Source organism: Phytophthora sojae, assembly GCF_000149755.1.
Source record: "Phytophthora sojae unplaced genomic scaffold PHYSOscaffold_4, whole genome shotgun sequence".
Lineage (NCBI taxonomy): Eukaryota > Oomycota > Peronosporomycetes > Peronosporales > Peronosporaceae > Phytophthora > Phytophthora sojae.
The window spans coordinates 1,250,969-1,268,309 of NW_009258118.1; the positions used below are offsets into that span (position 1 = coordinate 1,250,969).

Genomic DNA, 17,341 nt, shown 5'->3' on the forward strand with positions numbered 1-17,341 from the left:
GCCAAAGGCGTAGAGCAACGAGGTCTGTTATTTATTATCGGCTTGATGTTTTCTTCGTGTCCACAACACGCGCGAAGTATTTGTCTAGTCTTGCTCGAATAGAGCCTCGTAACACTGTTGTAGCATTACACCGTGCGACACCACGTAGCCGGTTTCGCGCACAGACACCCCAAGCACCGTTGCCAGACGGACAGCTTCCTCCTTCTCGTTGGCGAGCAGCATCGTAGCCAGCTCGTCGCGCTCGTTCAAAAGTTGAACGAGTACTGGGCGATCTTGTCCAGTCTGTCTTCCATAGCCTCAATTGCCTTGAGCCTAGATATCAACAGACCCTGGCAAACGTTCGCCCTCTGAGCTCGCGATAGACGCGTGCCTGCGTTGGTCGTGGGCGGTAGCGGTGAGGCCGAAAGAGCGTCGCTGCTAAGGTCGCTAGGTTCCATCTTCTTTCACGCTTAGTGTGCACCAACAGCCGCTTTGAGTCGAGGTGTCTACTGTGATATTCTGGAGTACGCTCGGAAACTTTTGCGGTTTCCGTAATTAATCGCAGATAGATTACCGCAAATCCAGTTACACATAGCAAGCACCATCCCTTACAGGCTCTACGTTGCTTGATGTGGTGTTTGCTATGTGGAAAAACCCTTGCTATGGTGCCATAAGAGCTGTCATTTTGGTGTAATCACGTTGCCGTAACGTCGTTCGACCCCGGACGTACTAACTCGAAATCGAGTGTCGAGAACACGCCAACTACTTAACTTCTTTAATTTTTAAATCGCCGAATAAGACGCAAATGCACTGTACCGCAGTCCCGAGTTGGCCTCACCCAACGTTCCTTACCTATCCCAGCCTACTCAAAGCTCTCGTATTGTGCCCAAATACAATGTTGATACTGCGCTACCAGCCCAACCTTTCTAGTTTTGTAGCCCGGGTCTGTATTAAATTATACTGGGAGTGGGAGGACAGCTTTAGCTGGCTGAACAGCCTAACCAATTTTATTACAGCGGCCGGGAGACCCCCCAACTTTAATTGGCAAATGTCGCCTGAGTCCATAGTCCACAGATTATGGCTACCGTAACACCATGAAGTTTGTAAATTTCGTGGCTAGTTGTTTCCAGAATGTCGACCGTATCCTTGGTGTGCACCACACACTGTCTTGTACAATACAATAAAATCATTGCAGCCAATTTTCTAATTGTAATTGTTGACCCCAATTTTATTAATAGTTTTATTGCCATTTTTATTTACGCAACATCAACCTTAAAACTACCGGTTCATCACCAGTTTGTTTGGGGGACAGCGGGGCTATCAGCACTACGTCGCTTCCTATCCCAGTATAACAACTAACGGATTGAAGTCAAAGCCAATTGGCGAAACAGACGCACGATGTCTTGGCCCCGCTCTAAATAACATGAATCCTTCTTATGTAAATTTATATTTTTCTGTTCGCTGGAATGCATGACCACAACGCGCTCGGCAGGGGGCGAAGCCCCCTGCCGAGCGCACCGTTAAGTTCTTCCATGTCTTTTGCACGGCAACTTCGCCATTATTTTTTCAGGAAGGCGCTACTATCAGGGTTTGAAAAATTGCCACCACTTTTCATGTTACATTATTCTCGCCTACCCCACGCTTAGATAGTTACCAATAGGCACACAAAGGAAGTCTACACTGTCCTCCCAGACCAAAGCTTCGCCTCTAGTTTAATAATCCGGGCTTCTATTTGATACAGGGCTTCTATTTCAATACAGGGGTAAAATCCGCCGGTAACGCCCTACATGTATGTGAACCACATCATGCTGAATCGTACCTAGCTGAGTCTGCTCCAACGCGCCCCCCACAACACGAAGCGCAAGCGAGCGAGGGAGCGACTGATGGCTGACGTCGAGATGGAGGACAAGACGGCGCTGGACGACGCCACGGAGCGCAAGAAGGCTCTGTTGGTGTACAAGACCAACCTCCAGTCGGCCTCGGACGACGACGACGACGCCTCAGACGACGACGAGGAGGAGGACGAGGCCTCGGCAGGCAACGCGGGGGTTGCTCCGCCGCCCGCGGGGGCCGAAGATCACGACATGGAGCTGCCTCGAGTCCCAGTAAAGCAAAACGGAGCGGGCGGAGAGGAGGAAGACGAGGTGGACGTGGACGAGGACGAGGAGGGCAGCGTGCAGGTGGAGAAGGACGACGACGAGTCGATCAACGCGCCGTCAGACGACGATCTGGACAGCACGGCCACCCCGAGGCGCTCAGAGACCGACGAAGACGACGATGAACATTTCAAGAGTGCGGCCTCATCCAAGGCGCCGTCCCCCGAGGTGGACGAGAAGAACAGCCAGCAGCTGCAGAAGAAGATGCCGGCACACAGCGAGACGGATTCGGCCTCGGAGATGACCGTGAATCGCGCTCCATCGCCCAGCCCCAGTAATGCCAGCATTCAGCACGTGGACGATTCCACGACGCTGACGCTCAAGTCGGGCACGTCCAATGTAGGCGCGATCATTGCTGCGCGACGTCGGACTGTCGCGCGAAAAGAGTGCGAGGTTTGTCACGAGCCTCGCAATGGAAGACGCGCACTTTTGTGTGTGCAGTGCAAGTGTATGTATCACACGAGCTGCTTCCGCCAACAGTTCTCCAAAATGGTGGTCCAGGGATCCAATCGTCAGTGGTATTGCCCGGATTGCGAGCCGGCTGCCAAGAACGCATCGGCTGAGAAACAACCCGCCAGCACACCACGCAAGCAACAGCGTAGCGATGCTGCTGCCAAGGGTCGCGGCAGTCGCGGCTCCAAGCCCTCCTCTGCAAGCCGAGGCAATGATGACAAAGCTGGAGTAGCGGGTGGGTTAACAGGTGGTGCAGCGGAGTCCGAGGTGCAGCGGTTGACAGACCTCGCATTGCGAGGCGGCAAGAACATCAACGCTACAATTCTAGAGCAAACTGGGGAAATGCTACACATCACGCAGTCTCTAACTAAGGAGATCAACAGCGTAATGGGCCCCACGTGGCTTGGCAACTCTGACAGCAATGCTGACAACAACGGCAACGTCAAGCAGGAGACGCAGGTATCTTCCCCACCGCCGCCCCCGTTCGTGCTGGTCCCTACTTCGTCTTCAGCCCACTCGTCTGCTGTCACATCTTCTCAGGTTGTTGTTACAAACGATACTGCTGCACGTGCGGACGGCAGCAATGGCAGTACTGCTTCATGGAACGGCTCAGCCGCATCAACCGTCTCGGAGAAAGATGTCATGTTGCGCCGTGTACACAACGGTTTGGACTCCTTAAAACAGCTCCTAGAGCAACTACAGGTTGCAGGAATCCAGTTTGAGGTGGATTTTATTAAGGAGATTAAGGCTACTCCGAACCAAGACCGCAAGCCTGCGTCCAGCGGTGGGGCTCGAAAGGCCCAGGGTGCAACAGGAACGGCAGGCCGATCGGCATCGGGCTCAAAGGGAAAGAGTGGTGCGAGCCGATTGTATTCTTCAAAACAGATCCAGAAGCTGGAGGAGTGGTACCAGCGGTCGTCTCGGCCGGAGTCCAGCGAGATTCACTCGATGTACCGCATCATTAACTGCCCTGACTATGCGGATCCAGAGCTGCAGCCTGAAGGTATCTCGGTGAAACAAATCCGCATCTGGTTCGACAACCGACGCGCCAAAGAACGCCTCGACTACATGCGCTTGAAGATGAAGGACATTTCAACAACCGACATGGATGCCGACAGTGTGAAAAAGATGAAGGCAGCGTATATCGACGAGGCCAAGGAAGTGCTCGAGGCGCGTGTGTCGCGCATGCGTGAAAATGGACAAGGATCGGGTCATGTGGTCGACGAAGCGGATATGGCTCTGATTGCGAACAGTGCGGAGCCTATGCATGGTAAACCTCCCAAAGCAAGTCCATCCGGTGCGGGGAAATTGAGCAGCGGCTTGCTGACCGCAAGCAAAGATGGAATGGAGAGCTCTAAGCCCCCCGTTTCAACTGGATCCAGCATTCAGAAGAAGCGCATTCGAATTGATTACGTTGCTTCTGTGAGGAAGGCCATCAAGGACGCGCGTGACGCTGGCAAAAGCGAGGAGGAGACCAAAGCGTTGCGCACTGCAGCGATTGAGCGCGCGCGAGAAAGGCTGCATGTTCCTTACAAGAATGCGCGCACGGGACCCTCGAAGCCCCTGGGTAAGGATGAAGTGTCGCACATCAAGCTAAAAATGCTGAAGTTGCTGGAGGAAGATGCCCCTGCTGAAGAGCTTACCGATATTATCGAGTTGTTGCTGTCTCTCGTTATCCCGCGCGCCGTTCTAATTGAGTCGGGTATTCAGCGGCAGTTGGAGCTGATACTCATTGCTCACAAGGACAACAAAGAGCTTGTGCGACAGACGAAAAAGCTCCAAGAAGAGTTTCAATCAATTGTGGAACATGGCGATGCTCCGAGCGTCGTAGCAGCAATGGCTGGGGATGTGAACAGCAGCAGCGGCAAGAAGCGCAAGGAAAAATCCAGATCGCTACTCCTAAGTGTTGACACAGAATCGTTGCCTGGAACTCCGGGCTCTTCTCCAAGTTCAGGCCCAACGCCGTCCCCAGAGTCGCGGCGGCCGCGTGTTAAGTTTTCGCTCGCTCAGCTGATGAAGTTGGAGAAATATTTCCACAAAGAGGACACGCCAAGCAAAAAGAAATTGGACAAAATTGCCGCGCGACTGAACGGCATTGCGTCCCTTGATCCATCAAGTGACGCTGCACAGAGGTCTATTGACTACAAACAGATTCGCTGTTGGTTCTACAAGAGGCGGTCGGCGAACCAGCCCCCTCAGGCGCTCAGTGGCGCGGATCTTCATATGGACGACGCCGATTCTAGCTCCTCCAGCTCAAGTGATACTGAGTCTGATGACGACAAATCGGAGAAGGGGTCGAAGTCTCGTGCGAAGGCAAAACCGAAATCCTCGGTGCCCACTCCTGGTGGTTCTGGCTCGAAGCGTAAAGCGCCTCAAAGTGACGACAAAAGCGCTGCCAAGCGACCCAAGAAAGATACGCCTGTCGCTCAGCCTGCCCCACTTGGATCAATTAGTTCACCGAATGCAGAGGCAGCTTCTCTCAAGAGTGACGACGAATTAGCCGGCAACTTGCAGGCAGGGCGGATCTTTAACGTGAAGCAGCTTGCGACGATCATCGAAGAGTACGAAAAGAATCCGCGACCGACGGTGGCTCGACTGGAGGAACTAGAGAAGGTGCTGAACCAAGATGATCATACAGACGAGCTGTCCGTTAGCGCAACTGGCGTGACGAAGCAGCAGATCAAGACGTGGTTTTCTAACCGGCGCGCGAAGGAGCGTCTTGATCTCATCAAAATGAAGATCAAGGAGACTCGAGGGGGCGTCCAGGCCACTGGCTCTGATACTGAGGATGACGAGCGTGAAGACTCGGAGTCGAAGCCTGTGGCTGTTTTGCAAGCCGGACATGCTGCTAACACTATTGCCGGGAACGTCGCTTCTGGTGAGAAGCGGACACTCGTCACGGATGATGATCCTGATGAGGCAGAAGATATGAAAGTTGATGCATGAATAGGCCAAGCGAACCGAGCTGAGTAGCTTTTGACGCTCTAATGTGCTTTACACTGATGTCTAAGAATCTCTATTTGGTGTTCTTCTGGTCTGGTTGTGTTCGGCGTTAGTTGAGCTGCGGTCGACGCAGCTCCTCGATTGGCACGGGCAGTGCCACCGAGTCGACAAGCTTTACCATACGATACGAGGTCTCGACCGAGGTGATGCACTGCTTCAACGTCTTGCACAACACCGAATCCTCGAGTGTGTCTAGCTGCCGCAGCAAAGGATAGAGTCCGCCGTACTCCGTGAGCAATTGCACCGCCACCTCATCAGTGAGGTTGTCCACTCTCGGGAGCCTTTTCCACTGATGCCCGCACAGCGCGTAGAAGTCGGGGAGCAACTTGGGGTGCAGACCAAACCTTCCTCTCAAGTTTCGCTCTCGAATATATCGGCGCCGGGATGGCTGGTACAGCTCCACCACAGCGGCACTCTCTGACGCAACACCGCCGCCCGCCCCTGAGCCTGCTTCTTCGCTGCCACCGCCATGCACGAGCTGCAGGAAATCATTGTCGTTGGAAATCAGCAGCACGTCGAAGCCAGCGGCAGTGAACTGCGACGAGTAGGAGGCGATGATGTCGTCCGCCTCCATCCCCGGGCGCTCGATGCAGTTCACGTTGGCTGCCGCTAGGGCCTTCTTGGCGTATGCGAACTGCGGCGTGAGCGACCGAGGCGTGGGAGCTCGGTCTGTCTTGTAGGTCGGCTGGATAATTCTGCGGGTGGTGGGGCGCTGCCTCGAGTCAAACACGACGGAAATGTGCTCGGGCTCGTGCGTCTTGTCCATCCGCCGCAGCAGGCGCAGCAGACCGTCCGCCGCGCCAGTCTTCACTCCATCCCTGAGCATCCAGAGCAGGCAAGAGCGTTAGCCGCAATAATACCAGAAGCGCATGCTGCACCACCGTGGACAAGCCCAGCACGTACTGCTCGACGCTGCAGAGCGGGTCGTAGAAGTGGTAGAGCGCGTTGTTGCCGTCCACCACCAGCGTCTTCTTCCGACAGGCAGGTGCGTTCTCCGCCAGTGCTGCCGCCGCCGTCGCAAGCAAGCGCCGCCCGCTCCTCGTATTGGCGACACGCATCGGCGCTGCTGGTGCCAGCGCCCGCGGCAGCTCTGCGCCTCTCATTGCTGTCTGCCTTGGAAGTCATTGCGCGGGTCTTACCCTAATCTTTTTTTTAATCTTTTTTTTCAGTCCACAATTACTTTAAGTATGGCGGAGAAGGAGTCGTTCCTGCCGGTGCGGCACTCGCCCGCGGCGGCCACGTCGGGGCGCATCTGCTCCGCCGTGACGCTCTTCCCCTTCTACGCGGCGCAGCGGCTGCTGTCGTGTCTGGGCTACTCGCACTCCGTCCGCATGCAGAGCGGCCGAACGTAAGCCGGTCCGCTCTTCTTCTCCATTACCGACTTGCTGCCGCTGACTCTGTCTACTGCTGTGCTGTGCTGCAGGGTGGTGGTGAGCTCGGAGATCGCACAGGGAGGCTTCTCCTTCGTGTACAGGGCCAGAGACACTGACACGGGCGAGCCCTTCGCGCTCAAGAAGATCCTGTGCCAGACGGACGAGCAGGTGCAGCTGGCCAAGGCCGAGATCCAAGCGCACAAGTCCTTCGCGCACCCGAACATCATGCCGCTCAGTGACTACGCAGTGGTGTCCTCTGGGCCAGAGACCTTCGAGTATTATCTACTTTTCCCGTTCATGGAGGTGCGTGCTCGTGGGAAGCTGTACAAAGCGACACAAAAGGGCTGACCTGCTAACTGCTGCTTCTGTGACGGACAGAATGGAACGCTGCGAGAGGTGATCAACACTGCGATCAGGTAGCATGACCGATGGTTGAGCTCTTCTTATGGCTTTGTTTGGTCTGTTGCTAAACCGAGTTTGGACTGCTGCGTGCACAGTCAAGACGTGCGGATCCCGGAAGCCCAGATCCTCGACATGTTCCTCCAGATTTGTCGGGCGGTAGCGGAGCTTCACTCGAAATCGCCTCCCCTCGCGCACCGTGATATAAAGGTGAAGGATGTAAACATAGCAAAATCTTCTGGGACAGCTCGCTTATGAAGGTTTTGTGCATTTCAGCCTGAGAATGTCATGCTGTCGGACGAGGGTGAGCCGCTGCTGACAGACTTCGGGTCTGTCACCACGGCAGACGTAACTATTGCAAAGCGCTCCGATGCTCTGATGCTACAAGAGCGAGCTGCACAGCAGAGCTCGATGGCGTATCGCGCGCCCGGTAAGTGCATAGCTTTCAAGGCGGGGGTATCTGACGTCCAAGGCCAACTGACGGGAATGCTCACTGCGCTGCTTCCACAGAGCTTTACGACGTGCCGGACAACGCACACATTTCGAGCGCCACGGACGTGTGGTCGCTGGGCTGCTTGCTGTACGCCATGGCGTTCGGGTACTCGCCGTTCGAGTGCTCCTTCTACGACTCGGGCGTCGTGCGGGTCGTCGAGTGCACGTACTTGGCAGTCATCGGGCCGGTCAAGTTCCCGAAGAACTGCTCGTACTCGCCAAAGTTTTGCGAGATGATTCGGTACGTGCAAGTGTGCGCGGTGGGTGTGGGCTCCGCATCCGCTAACGCTGTTCGTGCCGCCGCAGGTGGATTCTGACCCAAGACGCGACGGCTCGGCCGTCCGTGTTCGACGTCATTGAGCGGTTACACGGCCTTAGCGAGTGAGGTTACCGTGCTGGTGTGCCGTTCCGGGGATCGGAGCGCCATGCCCAGAAGTGATTAGTGTCGTCAATGCGTGCGGGCCGTTATGCGGCACGGTGGCCGGTGAAAATTCAGTTCAACAACGGATCACTTCAACCGCTCCAAATTTCGATAAATATTTGAAAAAATCGCAAATTTCGCAAATCAAAACCACATCGAGCCAGCTGGTGAACCCCTGACCCAGACGCCGAAGTTCGGCCCGAAGTGCAAGGAAGCGTGGAAGCTAGCACGCGCCTCCGTCGTCGTCGTCGTCGTCGCGAGCGAACCCGACTAGCAGAGCCCCGCCGCCGTCTCCGCGCCCCGCCTCCGTCGGTGTATTAGTACCACCGGTGAGCGCGGCAACGATGAGCAAGGCCAAGGCCAAGGGCGGCGGGCAGAAGCTGTCGGACAAAGACATGGAGCAGCACCGCGAGTACATGAAGAAGTACAAGATGCAGTCGAGCGACCTGGAGAGGCACGAGATGCGCTACAAGGACCACTACGAGCTGCTGGGCATCCCGCGCGGCGCCAGCCACACGGAGGTGGGTCTGCCGCCGCCGATGAAAGGGCAGGAAGCTCTTAGCCAAGGACTAACCGTCTGCTACTGTGTGTGTGCCTATGTGTGTGCCAGATCCGCAAGGCCTACCGCAAGCTGGCGCTGCAGTGCCACCCGGACAGGAAACCGTCGGCCGAGGCGCTGGCCCGCTGGGAGGGCGTGCCGGCGGCCTACGCGGTGCTGTCCGACCCAAACGACCGCACCGAGTACGACGCCACGCTGCCGACGCGCGACGCCCTCGTGGAGTTCTACCGCGCCTACAACCCGGCCAAGCTGGACAACGACACCATCCAGACCATCATAGACGGCTGGTACGGCCGAGAAGTGGAGCTCTTCGAGATGCTCAACGCCAAGTATGAGGTGGCGCCGCACCAAGGCACGACCAAGAGCGCGCAGCGGGCGGCCGCCATGGCGGTATCGCGCGAGAAGGCGCACAAAATCGCGATGGACAGCCAGACGTACAAGTCCAAGGACGCCGCGAACGCCGAGATCACGTGGACGGGCACCATCGGATCAGCCTTCTGCTGCAAGGGCGCCTTCTCGCGCATGTTCAGCACGACCTACTACGAGGTGGACACGACCAGCCCGGGCTTCTTGGGCTCCCATGGCGCCTCGGACACGCCCGGCCAGGCCATGCCCATGAACCTCGAATCGCCTGCGACGCCCTCGCAACTGTCGGAGCCTGTGAGCCCGGAGTTTGACCCGCCCGTTGACACGGAGAACATGTCGAATGCGACCACCGTCGACGGATCGCCGCCCAGTGGAGACGAGAGCTGTGCCAGAACAGGCAACGTGTATGGCATTTCACCGCCAGCCCCGCGGGCAGCACAGCCGAACGCTGCGGCAGCTAGCTAAACGAGTTGTTGCATACGAACAATCCGCGGTAGGCCGCCACACGTTGCGTGCATATGATGCCGAATAAATTATCAATGTTTCCGAGGTATATGTTTCTCTACGCTGTTGCGCGCTTCGTGCAAACCAGTGCGACTCAATAGTTTAGTGCGGTGCTTGTCGCCTTCCGATCGGTGACGCGGCTGACCGACTTACGCGAAGTCGGCGAGGGGCTCCGCAGAGAGCGAGAGCGACCACGAGATAGCGCCCTTGCTCCACTCGAGCTCTGCTTCCTTCATCCATTCGTTCATCCAGCTGCCTTTCTTCAGGCTCTCGTGGGAGCACGCCTGGGACGGAGCCTCTGCACTCGAGGAAACGGACAGCTCGCCCTGCGATAGGTCTGTGAGGGTCATATCCACAAAGGCGGACGGGTCGTTCCATTCGTCAGAGCTCAGTGGCGAGGGGGACTGGTCCATCGAGGAAGAAAGCCCGAGTATCATGCTCAGTCCGTCCTTCACGGACGGCACAGTGCTGTCCTCTTCGCCTTTCGCGACTAGTTTCCTGTATGGAGCGTCGTTATCGGTTTTTGCATCAGGTACCTGCGCCACAAGGCTGGACACAGGGGGCAGCAATACTGCCTTGGGCGTCGAAATGGTCCCAGTCTCCGTGGGTTTGGGAGCACGTGCAGGGGCGAGTACAGTCTTGGACGCTTTGCTGCTCGTCGTCGACGACGAGGTGGTATCACTGGTCGAAGCAGCGACGAACTCGACCCTCTGTCCGATTTTCTTGGCGAACTTGCAGAACTCGCGAACCCAGTACTCCGCCTCGGCCGCCTTGAGGTCCTGGATGTTGAGGTTAGGGCCGAACTTGCAGCGGTACTGGACGTGCCAGTAGTAGTGGTTGCGCAGGTTGGAGAGCTGCTTCTGGAGCTTCACGTGCAGATTGTAGCAGTAATTCTTGCGGTGCTGGAAGGAGAAGTTCTGCTTGCCGATTGCCTGGCCCGTGTACTTTTTGGTCACGCGCAGCGGGTCGCACTGCAGCATGTTGGCCATGAAGACGCGCAGGTGCAACCCGTCCGCGAGCGGCAGCGCGCCCACCTGGAACTGCTTCATCACCATGTCGGCGTACTTGTGCTCGTCGACGCTCCATTTGCCCTTACGCGCCCCCGAGTTGGGCAGGCCTCGGGTTTCACGGAACACGAGCATGGCGCACACGGGCTCGTCGCAGACTTCACAATGCGTGGCCGGCCATGTGAAGATGCAGCGTGGGTGGAAGCGGTGGCCGCAGCCGTCCAGCTCCAGAACGGCCCCGCACGATTTGCAGGCCTCGCATCGGGTCGAGCTGTCGCCGTTGGCGTCGGAAGCAGCGTCGGCGTCGGGGTTCATTTGCCGGTGGTGCTCGAAGTCGCGCAAGTTGGGAAGTGAGGGCTTGAAGCGTGTGTCAACAAGTCGGTCGTGGGGTGACCAATCAGAGGCGCCGATTTGGAGAACGTTCGACGCAATGGGTACGCTTGATTGGATCGTGCAACTCGTTGTCGAGGCTTCACAATCGGTTCTTCTGGCATTGAGCGGCGCCCAGCGATTTTGTCCTACCACTTGCGCCGGATGTAGCAAGACAATCGATGCGTTGGCAGCGGAGGGTTTGTCACGCATGCTGTCGGTCTGCAAGCAAATGCCACAATGACGCCCAAAGCAGGACTCGCTTCTCTTTTTCAAAGTATTGTCGTTGATATGATTGTCGCTTGACCACGGCCGGATTCTTTACTACATCGCAGTAGTGGCGATTGGTCTTCGCGTGGGGACTCCATTACCCTCCCAGTTGCGCTGCATGTCAGTAGCGTGACGAGGTGAACGCTAAGGCTACTATTGTACAGATGCATTAGATCCACATCTGCGTCGGCGCGCTATTATCAAGTTCTATCGCGCTATATCTACGAAACCCACCGGTATGAGCCCAACCTAGCGCAGCCGCAATGAAAAGCGACCTCGTGGGCGGGACGCTCTTCAACTGTCCGAAGACGCTCTAATGCTGTACCGCCGTTTAAACAAAGCCGTTCTTCGTTTGTGTGTTCTTTAATCGTTCTGAAACGGTACGTCACAGACAAATACGCACCGTATTTGGTCTCTTAAATGCGTTTACTTAAACGGGAGGTAAATGTTAACCTAAGTGAAGTCAAATATCACTGTTGTGTTTTACCTAAACGGGGTCCACCAATCACCTTGAACACAGTTAGTTTATGTGTGTCACACGCTGTGGCGATCACACTGTGTGGCCGCCAGCATTTCGCCGCCGAACCCCCATCATCTGCAGCATGATCTCGCGCGTGGGGCTGTCCGCCGCCGCCAAGAGCGGCACCGTCGCCCGGGCAGTACGTGATGCTGCGCTCTAGATCTTACGCATGGTGCACCTCCTTGTCAACTAAGCGTTGTTTGTTCCTCGTGTTTGCCGCCGCAGCTCTCGACCTCGGCCGCTGGTGCCACGGAGACCTACTCTTTCGTCCAGGCGCGCGCCGAGTACCGAAAGGAGATCGCGTCGCTGCGCAAGGACTTCATCGAGGAGGAGAAGCGGCGCCGCGAGAAGCTCGCGCGCGATGCCGAGTGAGTTCCGCCGCTGGCTGAAAAAAAAAGAGGGAACCGCTGATAGGGAAGAATAAGCTGACGCGTCCGTCTCAATTGTGTGCAGGGCCCAGCGTCAGAAGATCATGAAGGCCAAGGCGGCCCGACTAGAGATCAAGCGCCAGCAGCAGGCGATCCGCGCCAAGGAGGTCGCTCGCGAGAAGGCCATCCACGACGAGAAAGTCAGGTGGGTCTCGTGGGTCCATCGCCCGGTCTAGCTGTAGCATCTACCGCTGATAGGCCAAGCAGAGCGATCTGAGTGCGATCACTAACGCATACTCTTTTACTGCTGCCGCCTGCAGGAAATACTTCGAGGAGAAGGTGGTGGTGCGCCAGGAGCGCAACGCCGAGGTGGAGCGCCGTCGCGAGGCGCTGGTGGCCTCGCTGCGCCAGCAGAGCGCCAAGTGGACGACCGAGGAGAACTACACGGAGAAGCTCAAGGAGGACGTCTTCATCTACTCCCCCCAGCAGATCTCGGCCCGCGGCTCGTTCGACCCGTCGAGCACGTCGGGCAGCGCCGTGTCATGGCTCGAGAAGCTGCAGCGCATGAAGCCCGCCGGCATGCAGGACAGCAGCGACGAGGCCGCCGCGACCGCTGTGGCGTCGGCGGCCGACGAGGAGGAAGCCGCGCACGTCTCCAGCGACGACAGCGCGGACGCGTCCACGCTGAAGAAGGACGAGGAGTAAGCCCGCAGACAGGGGACACACGCGCGGTTCGCCCCGCTGCTTCTAATGTTGGCCACAGTACACACTACCTAGACACGCCCTGCTTGCCTCCTACGTCGTACGTCCTTCGTGATCTTCCAGTTGCAGCAGCAGCAGCAGCAGCAGCAGGCACCTCCATTTCATCGCCGCAGGGTCATCAACCAAAGTTGAAGCTGCAGTCGAACGGCGCGGATCCCTTTCGTACTTAGTGCGGACTTGGATTTCAGAGGGAGCTCGTAGAATCTTTCTAGCGGCCGAAGCGAAGCAGCAGGAGCAGCAGCAGGATTGAAGCGCGATGGTGACGGCGGAGCAGGCCTTCCAGGCGAACGCGGCGGCGGTGGTGCGCGACTACTACGTGGAGCCGCGAATCGGTGCGTCCGCCACTGCGTGGGCTTTGGGGCAGTGCGCCGCCGCCTGATTGACTAACTGATCCACTCGCGATCTTCCGCAGACTACCGCACGATCTCGGGCGTGAACGGCCCGCTGGTCATTCTGGAGAACGTCAAGGTACGCTGGCTGCCCCGATGCGCATACATGGTGCGCTGCAAGGAGACTTGGTTCTTTGCTGACGCCGCGCGCGTTTCTTTTCTCTTGTGTGCTGGCTCCGTAGCTGCCCAAGTTCGCGGAGATCGTCAACTTGACGCTGGCGAGCGGCGAGAAGCGCCAGGGCAAGGTGCTGGAGGTGCAGGGCAGCAAGGCCGTCGTGCAGGTTTTCGAGGGCACGGACGGCATCGACAACCGCCACACGCACTGCGAGTTCACGGGCGATGTGCTGAAGATGGCCATCTCGGAGGAGATGCTGGGCCGCGCCTTCAACGGCTCCGGCAAGGCCATTGATGGCGCCCCCGCCGTCGTCGCCGAGGAGTACCTGGATATCGAAGGCCAGCCCATCAACCCTTCGTGCCGTGACTACCCCAAGGAGATGATCCAAACGGGCATCTCGGCCATCGACGTTATGAACTCCATCGCCCGTGGCCAGAAGATCCCGCTGTTCTCTGCTGCTGGTCTGCCCCACAACGAGGTACACTGTTAGTCAAAGTAGGGGCTGGTAACTTGCTAGTTCTGACTTGTGTCGTTTTGTTTGCGGACGGTGTAGATTGCTGCGCAAATTGTGCGTCAGGCCGGCCTGGTGCAGCGCAAGGACGTCATGGACTCGCACGAGGACAACTTCGCCATTGTGTTCGGTGCTATGGGCGTGAACATGGAGACGGCTCGTTTCTTCCGTAACGACTTCGAGGAGAGCGGATCCATGCAGAAGACGGCGCTGTTCATGAACTTGGCCAACGACCCCACCATCGAGCGTATTGTGACGCCGCGTCTGGCCTTGACCACGGCTGAGTATCTTGCGTACGAGCGCGACCTCCACGTGCTGGTCATTCTGACGGACATGAGTTCGTACGCTGATGCACTTCGTGAGGTGTCGGCCGCTCGTGAAGAAGTGCCCGGCCGTCGTGGTTACCCCGGTTACATGTACACGGATCTGTCGACGCTATACGAGCGTGCTGGTCGTGTTACGGGGCGCAACGGTTCCATCACGCAGCTGCCCATTTTGACCATGCCCAACGATGATATCACTCACCCCATTCCGGATTTGACGGGCTACATTACCGAGGGACAGGTACTTGATATGTAAAGCCCCAGCGTTGCGGCTCGCGTGTAGCTTACTGACTTTGGATCATTGTCGCTCTGTAGATTTACGTCGACCGTCAGCTGCACAACCGTCAGATCTTCCCGCCCATTAACGTGTTGCCGTCGCTGTCGCGTTTGATGAAGAGTGCCATTGGCGAGGGTATGACTCGTGATGACCACAGTGCTGTTTCGAACCAGCTGGTAAGTGGGTTCACATACTCGAAAGATGCGGTATTCGTCGTGGAATGACTTTTTGACGATCGTTTGGATACGTAGTATGCTAGTTACGCTACGGGCAAGGACGTGCAGGCCATGAAGGCCGTCGTCGGTGAGGAAGCTCTGTCGCTGGAGGACCACCTTTACCTGAAGTTCACGGACAAGTTCGAGGGTAAGTTCATCGCGCAAGGACCGTACCAATCGCGTGATATCTACGAGTCCCTGGATCTGGCATGGTCGCTCTTCCGCGCGTTCCCGAAGGAGCTGCTGAAGAAAATCCCGAAGAAGCACCTGGACACGTACTATGCCCGTCGGACGCAAGCGCGTGAAGAGAAGGAAGAGGTGCGTTCTAAGTATCTACGTGTCTGATAACTTAGATGCTGACCATCTAACCGTTGCTATTTCATGATTTGCAGTGAGTGAAGTCGTGATCACTGGTGGAGCCCTGTCTTTTAAGGCTAGGTGAGAGCATCAGTGGTGTTCACGGCACTAGGGAACAACTACCGGCGGGGGCTTGGCACGCCGGCACCACGCTTTTGTCCTCTTTCTAGCCCTGCAGTCTCTTCATGTTGTTCCAAATGTGTTGAAGAACTTCAAGTAAAATGAGAGCTGCTTGAAAAGTTTTAAGTTACGTTTGTATTGGTTTCGGGTTCCTTCTGCCTCCGTCGTTGAGAAGCTGGAGGCGGTTGTGCAGGCTGCTGCCATTCAGGGTCTGTATGTTGGAGCACGAGACGACACTGCCGCACACTGATGTGCCGCTTTCGGCACGCCTCGCACATCCGCTTAAACTTTGGCGTTTTTGCTGTCCAAAGAATCGTGATGTTAATTCGTGAGTGTTCAACAAGAAAAACAATAGCATACTACATACCTTGTGGTCGAGCGGGCCTCGCCGCTCGAGCTGGCACAGAAGCTGGCATTTGGGGCCAAGGGGCCATTGGCATTAGCCCACCGGCAACTTGGGGATTAAACACCAGTGGTGTTGCTCCAGGAAAGGGAAAGAACATGTTCAGGTTGAGCGCGGAGTTTGCTGGTGGAAGTGCAATCTTGGCAACGCTGCTGCCGGTAGTGTTCGGCTTGATGGGTTGGGCCGCAGTTGTGAGGATTGGAGGTGGCGGTGGTGGTAAGGGGGCGGGCATTATCAAAGGTGCAGCCGTGCTGGGAATCGCGAGCTGACTGGTGAGTAGTAAGCTCATAGGCGCTGGAGGAGGAGGAGGAGGAGGAGGAATTGCAGTGGTGCCCTTCGTCGAGGCTTTCACGAAAGCTGCAATGTGCTGGTGAGCACGGATCTGGTTTGCCAGCGCCACGCCCCCACACCCTTGCTGTGTTGCATTCTCTCCCGATTTCTCCGCGGGAACCTCCAACATGCCGCTCGACTTGTCGCTCTTGATGGCACTGGCGCCTTCCTCTTCGAGTACCTGATGCCTCGACTTGATCCATTGCTCCTTCGAGCGCTGGATCTCGCGCACCTTCTCGCCAGCCTCAATGGCGGTCCGCAGCGCACCCCGCTGAGCCTTCTTCGTCATTTTCTTGGTCACCTGGTCAGGGTTTATCGCAGCTAGTGAGGATAAATCTGCCTCGTCAGGTTCAGCGGTCAGGTCGACCAATCGGGACTGCGTCGCAGGACTCTTTTGCAGCAGCACGCGAGCAGATAATAAGCGCACCATAACACATCCGCAGCAATTACAGACACACGATCGTACCGTGCTGACAGCGGCGGCGGTACTGCTGCTGCTGCTGTAGACGCCAAACATGGAGTCGATGAAGTCCGCCATCTCCATCAGGTCCCGATGCAGAATGCGCTGGTAGCTGGCATACGCAACTCAAGTCAGCCCTCTCCTCGACATCAAGAGAAATGCATGCAGACAGCAAACACACGCGACGAGGCCTTCGATGTCCTGCTCCGCCTGGCACTCGGCCGCCGCCGCGATCATGTCCTCATTGACGTTCAGCATCTGCGTACACAGCGATCTGCGTGAGCGCGTTCTCGCACGCGACGGAGCAGCGCAAGAGGCAGATACGTACGTCTGCAAACACATCCGAGATGGAGGCCACACCGCCGCCGTCCTCGTCGTCCTCCGCCTTCCACTCGGCTGGCGCGTTGCTCGCCATGGGGCAAATTGCATTTTGGCGCGGGTTGGACTGGGGGACGAAAAGCACCTCAATAGTGGACCCTATGTGAGTCACTTCGAAGAGGAAGGCAAGTTGTCGAGCACGGCCTCCCTTCGGAGGCGCTGTACACTGTAGTAAGACTCCCATGTAAATGATATTAACACGCCACTCGCCTACAGCAGCAAACAGATCGACGCTGCATGTCACCCGTCGAAATCGCTGTCGGAAATGTCCTCGTAGCTCCAGACGTCCAGCCCTCCATCGACAAACAAATCCTCTTCTGCCAACACGACACGAGCACGTCCATGGTGAGCATCAACACAAGGACTATCGCCACAATATAAGAAAGCACGGTTCACCACTGCAGGTGTCCCAGTCCAGCATGTCTGCCGCCAGTCGCTCTGCCTGCGAGCGGGTCGTCTGCT

General features: G+C 57.0%; 8 protein-coding genes across 8 annotated transcripts; 5 read left to right on the forward strand and 3 right to left on the reverse strand.

Annotated features, from left to right (window-relative positions):
* Nucleotides 1–1,862: 1,862 nt before the first annotated feature.
* On the forward strand, nucleotides 1,863–5,534 carry PHYSODRAFT_330876 (homeobox and zinc-finger domain-containing protein; the record flags this gene model as incomplete). Its single annotated transcript, XM_009527570.1, has 1 exon — nucleotides 1,863–5,534. The coding sequence occupies one exon, from the start codon at nucleotides 1,863–1,865 to the stop codon at nucleotides 5,532–5,534; it is 3,672 nt and encodes a 1,223-aa protein (XP_009525865.1).
* Nucleotides 5,535–5,640: 106 nt separating this feature from the next.
* On the reverse strand, nucleotides 5,641–6,649 carry PHYSODRAFT_501578 (hypothetical protein; the record flags this gene model as incomplete). The annotated part of the gene is made up of 3 exons (XM_009527571.1): nucleotides 5,641–6,008; nucleotides 6,057–6,409; nucleotides 6,495–6,649. The coding sequence occupies 3 exons, from the start codon at nucleotides 6,647–6,649 to the stop codon at nucleotides 5,641–5,643; spliced, it is 876 nt and encodes a 291-aa protein (XP_009525866.1).
* A 129-nt stretch (nucleotides 6,650–6,778) lies between these two features.
* PHYSODRAFT_459513 (hypothetical protein) lies at nucleotides 6,779–8,127 on the forward strand (the record flags this gene model as incomplete). The annotated part of the gene is made up of 6 exons (XM_009527572.1): nucleotides 6,779–6,939; nucleotides 7,015–7,267; nucleotides 7,343–7,380; nucleotides 7,462–7,573; nucleotides 7,640–7,793; nucleotides 7,874–8,127. Coding segments are annotated over 6 exons (972 nt in total), but the record flags the coding sequence as incomplete, so codon positions are not given.
* A 493-nt stretch (nucleotides 8,128–8,620) lies between these two features.
* On the forward strand, nucleotides 8,621–9,666 carry PHYSODRAFT_300113 (hypothetical protein; the record flags this gene model as incomplete). Its single annotated transcript, XM_009527573.1, has 2 exons — nucleotides 8,621–8,863; nucleotides 8,887–9,666. The coding sequence occupies 2 exons, from the start codon at nucleotides 8,621–8,623 to the stop codon at nucleotides 9,664–9,666; spliced, it is 1,023 nt and encodes a 340-aa protein (XP_009525868.1).
* A 30-nt stretch (nucleotides 9,667–9,696) lies between these two features.
* On the reverse strand, nucleotides 9,697–11,027 carry PHYSODRAFT_559666 (hypothetical protein; the record flags this gene model as incomplete). Its single annotated transcript, XM_009527574.1, has 2 exons — nucleotides 9,697–10,276; nucleotides 10,388–11,027. 2 exons carry the CDS (start codon nucleotides 11,025–11,027, stop codon nucleotides 9,855–9,857), a joined length of 1,062 nt encoding a protein of 353 aa, XP_009525869.1. The 3' UTR covers nucleotides 9,697–9,854.
* Nucleotides 11,028–11,953: 926 nt separating this feature from the next.
* On the forward strand, nucleotides 11,954–13,018 carry PHYSODRAFT_559670 (hypothetical protein; the record flags this gene model as incomplete). The annotated part of the gene is made up of 4 exons (XM_009527575.1): nucleotides 11,954–12,010; nucleotides 12,097–12,239; nucleotides 12,325–12,444; nucleotides 12,560–13,018. 4 exons carry the CDS (start codon nucleotides 11,954–11,956, stop codon nucleotides 12,942–12,944), a joined length of 705 nt encoding a protein of 234 aa, XP_009525870.1. The 3' UTR covers nucleotides 12,945–13,018.
* A 239-nt stretch (nucleotides 13,019–13,257) lies between these two features.
* Nucleotides 13,258–15,176, forward strand: PHYSODRAFT_502439 (hypothetical protein; the record flags this gene model as incomplete). Its single annotated transcript, XM_009527576.1, has 6 exons — nucleotides 13,258–13,333; nucleotides 13,414–13,469; nucleotides 13,573–13,983; nucleotides 14,059–14,580; nucleotides 14,655–14,792; nucleotides 14,868–15,176. The coding sequence occupies 6 exons, from the start codon at nucleotides 13,258–13,260 to the stop codon at nucleotides 15,174–15,176; spliced, it is 1,512 nt and encodes a 503-aa protein (XP_009525871.1).
* Nucleotides 15,177–15,430: 254 nt separating this feature from the next.
* PHYSODRAFT_314462 (hypothetical protein) lies at nucleotides 15,431–16,759 on the reverse strand (the record flags this gene model as incomplete). Its single annotated transcript, XM_009527577.1, has 4 exons — nucleotides 15,431–15,609; nucleotides 15,676–16,321; nucleotides 16,550–16,613; nucleotides 16,683–16,759. 4 exons carry the CDS (start codon nucleotides 16,757–16,759, stop codon nucleotides 15,431–15,433), a joined length of 966 nt encoding a protein of 321 aa, XP_009525872.1.
* Between the last annotated feature and the right edge of the window lie 582 nt (nucleotides 16,760–17,341).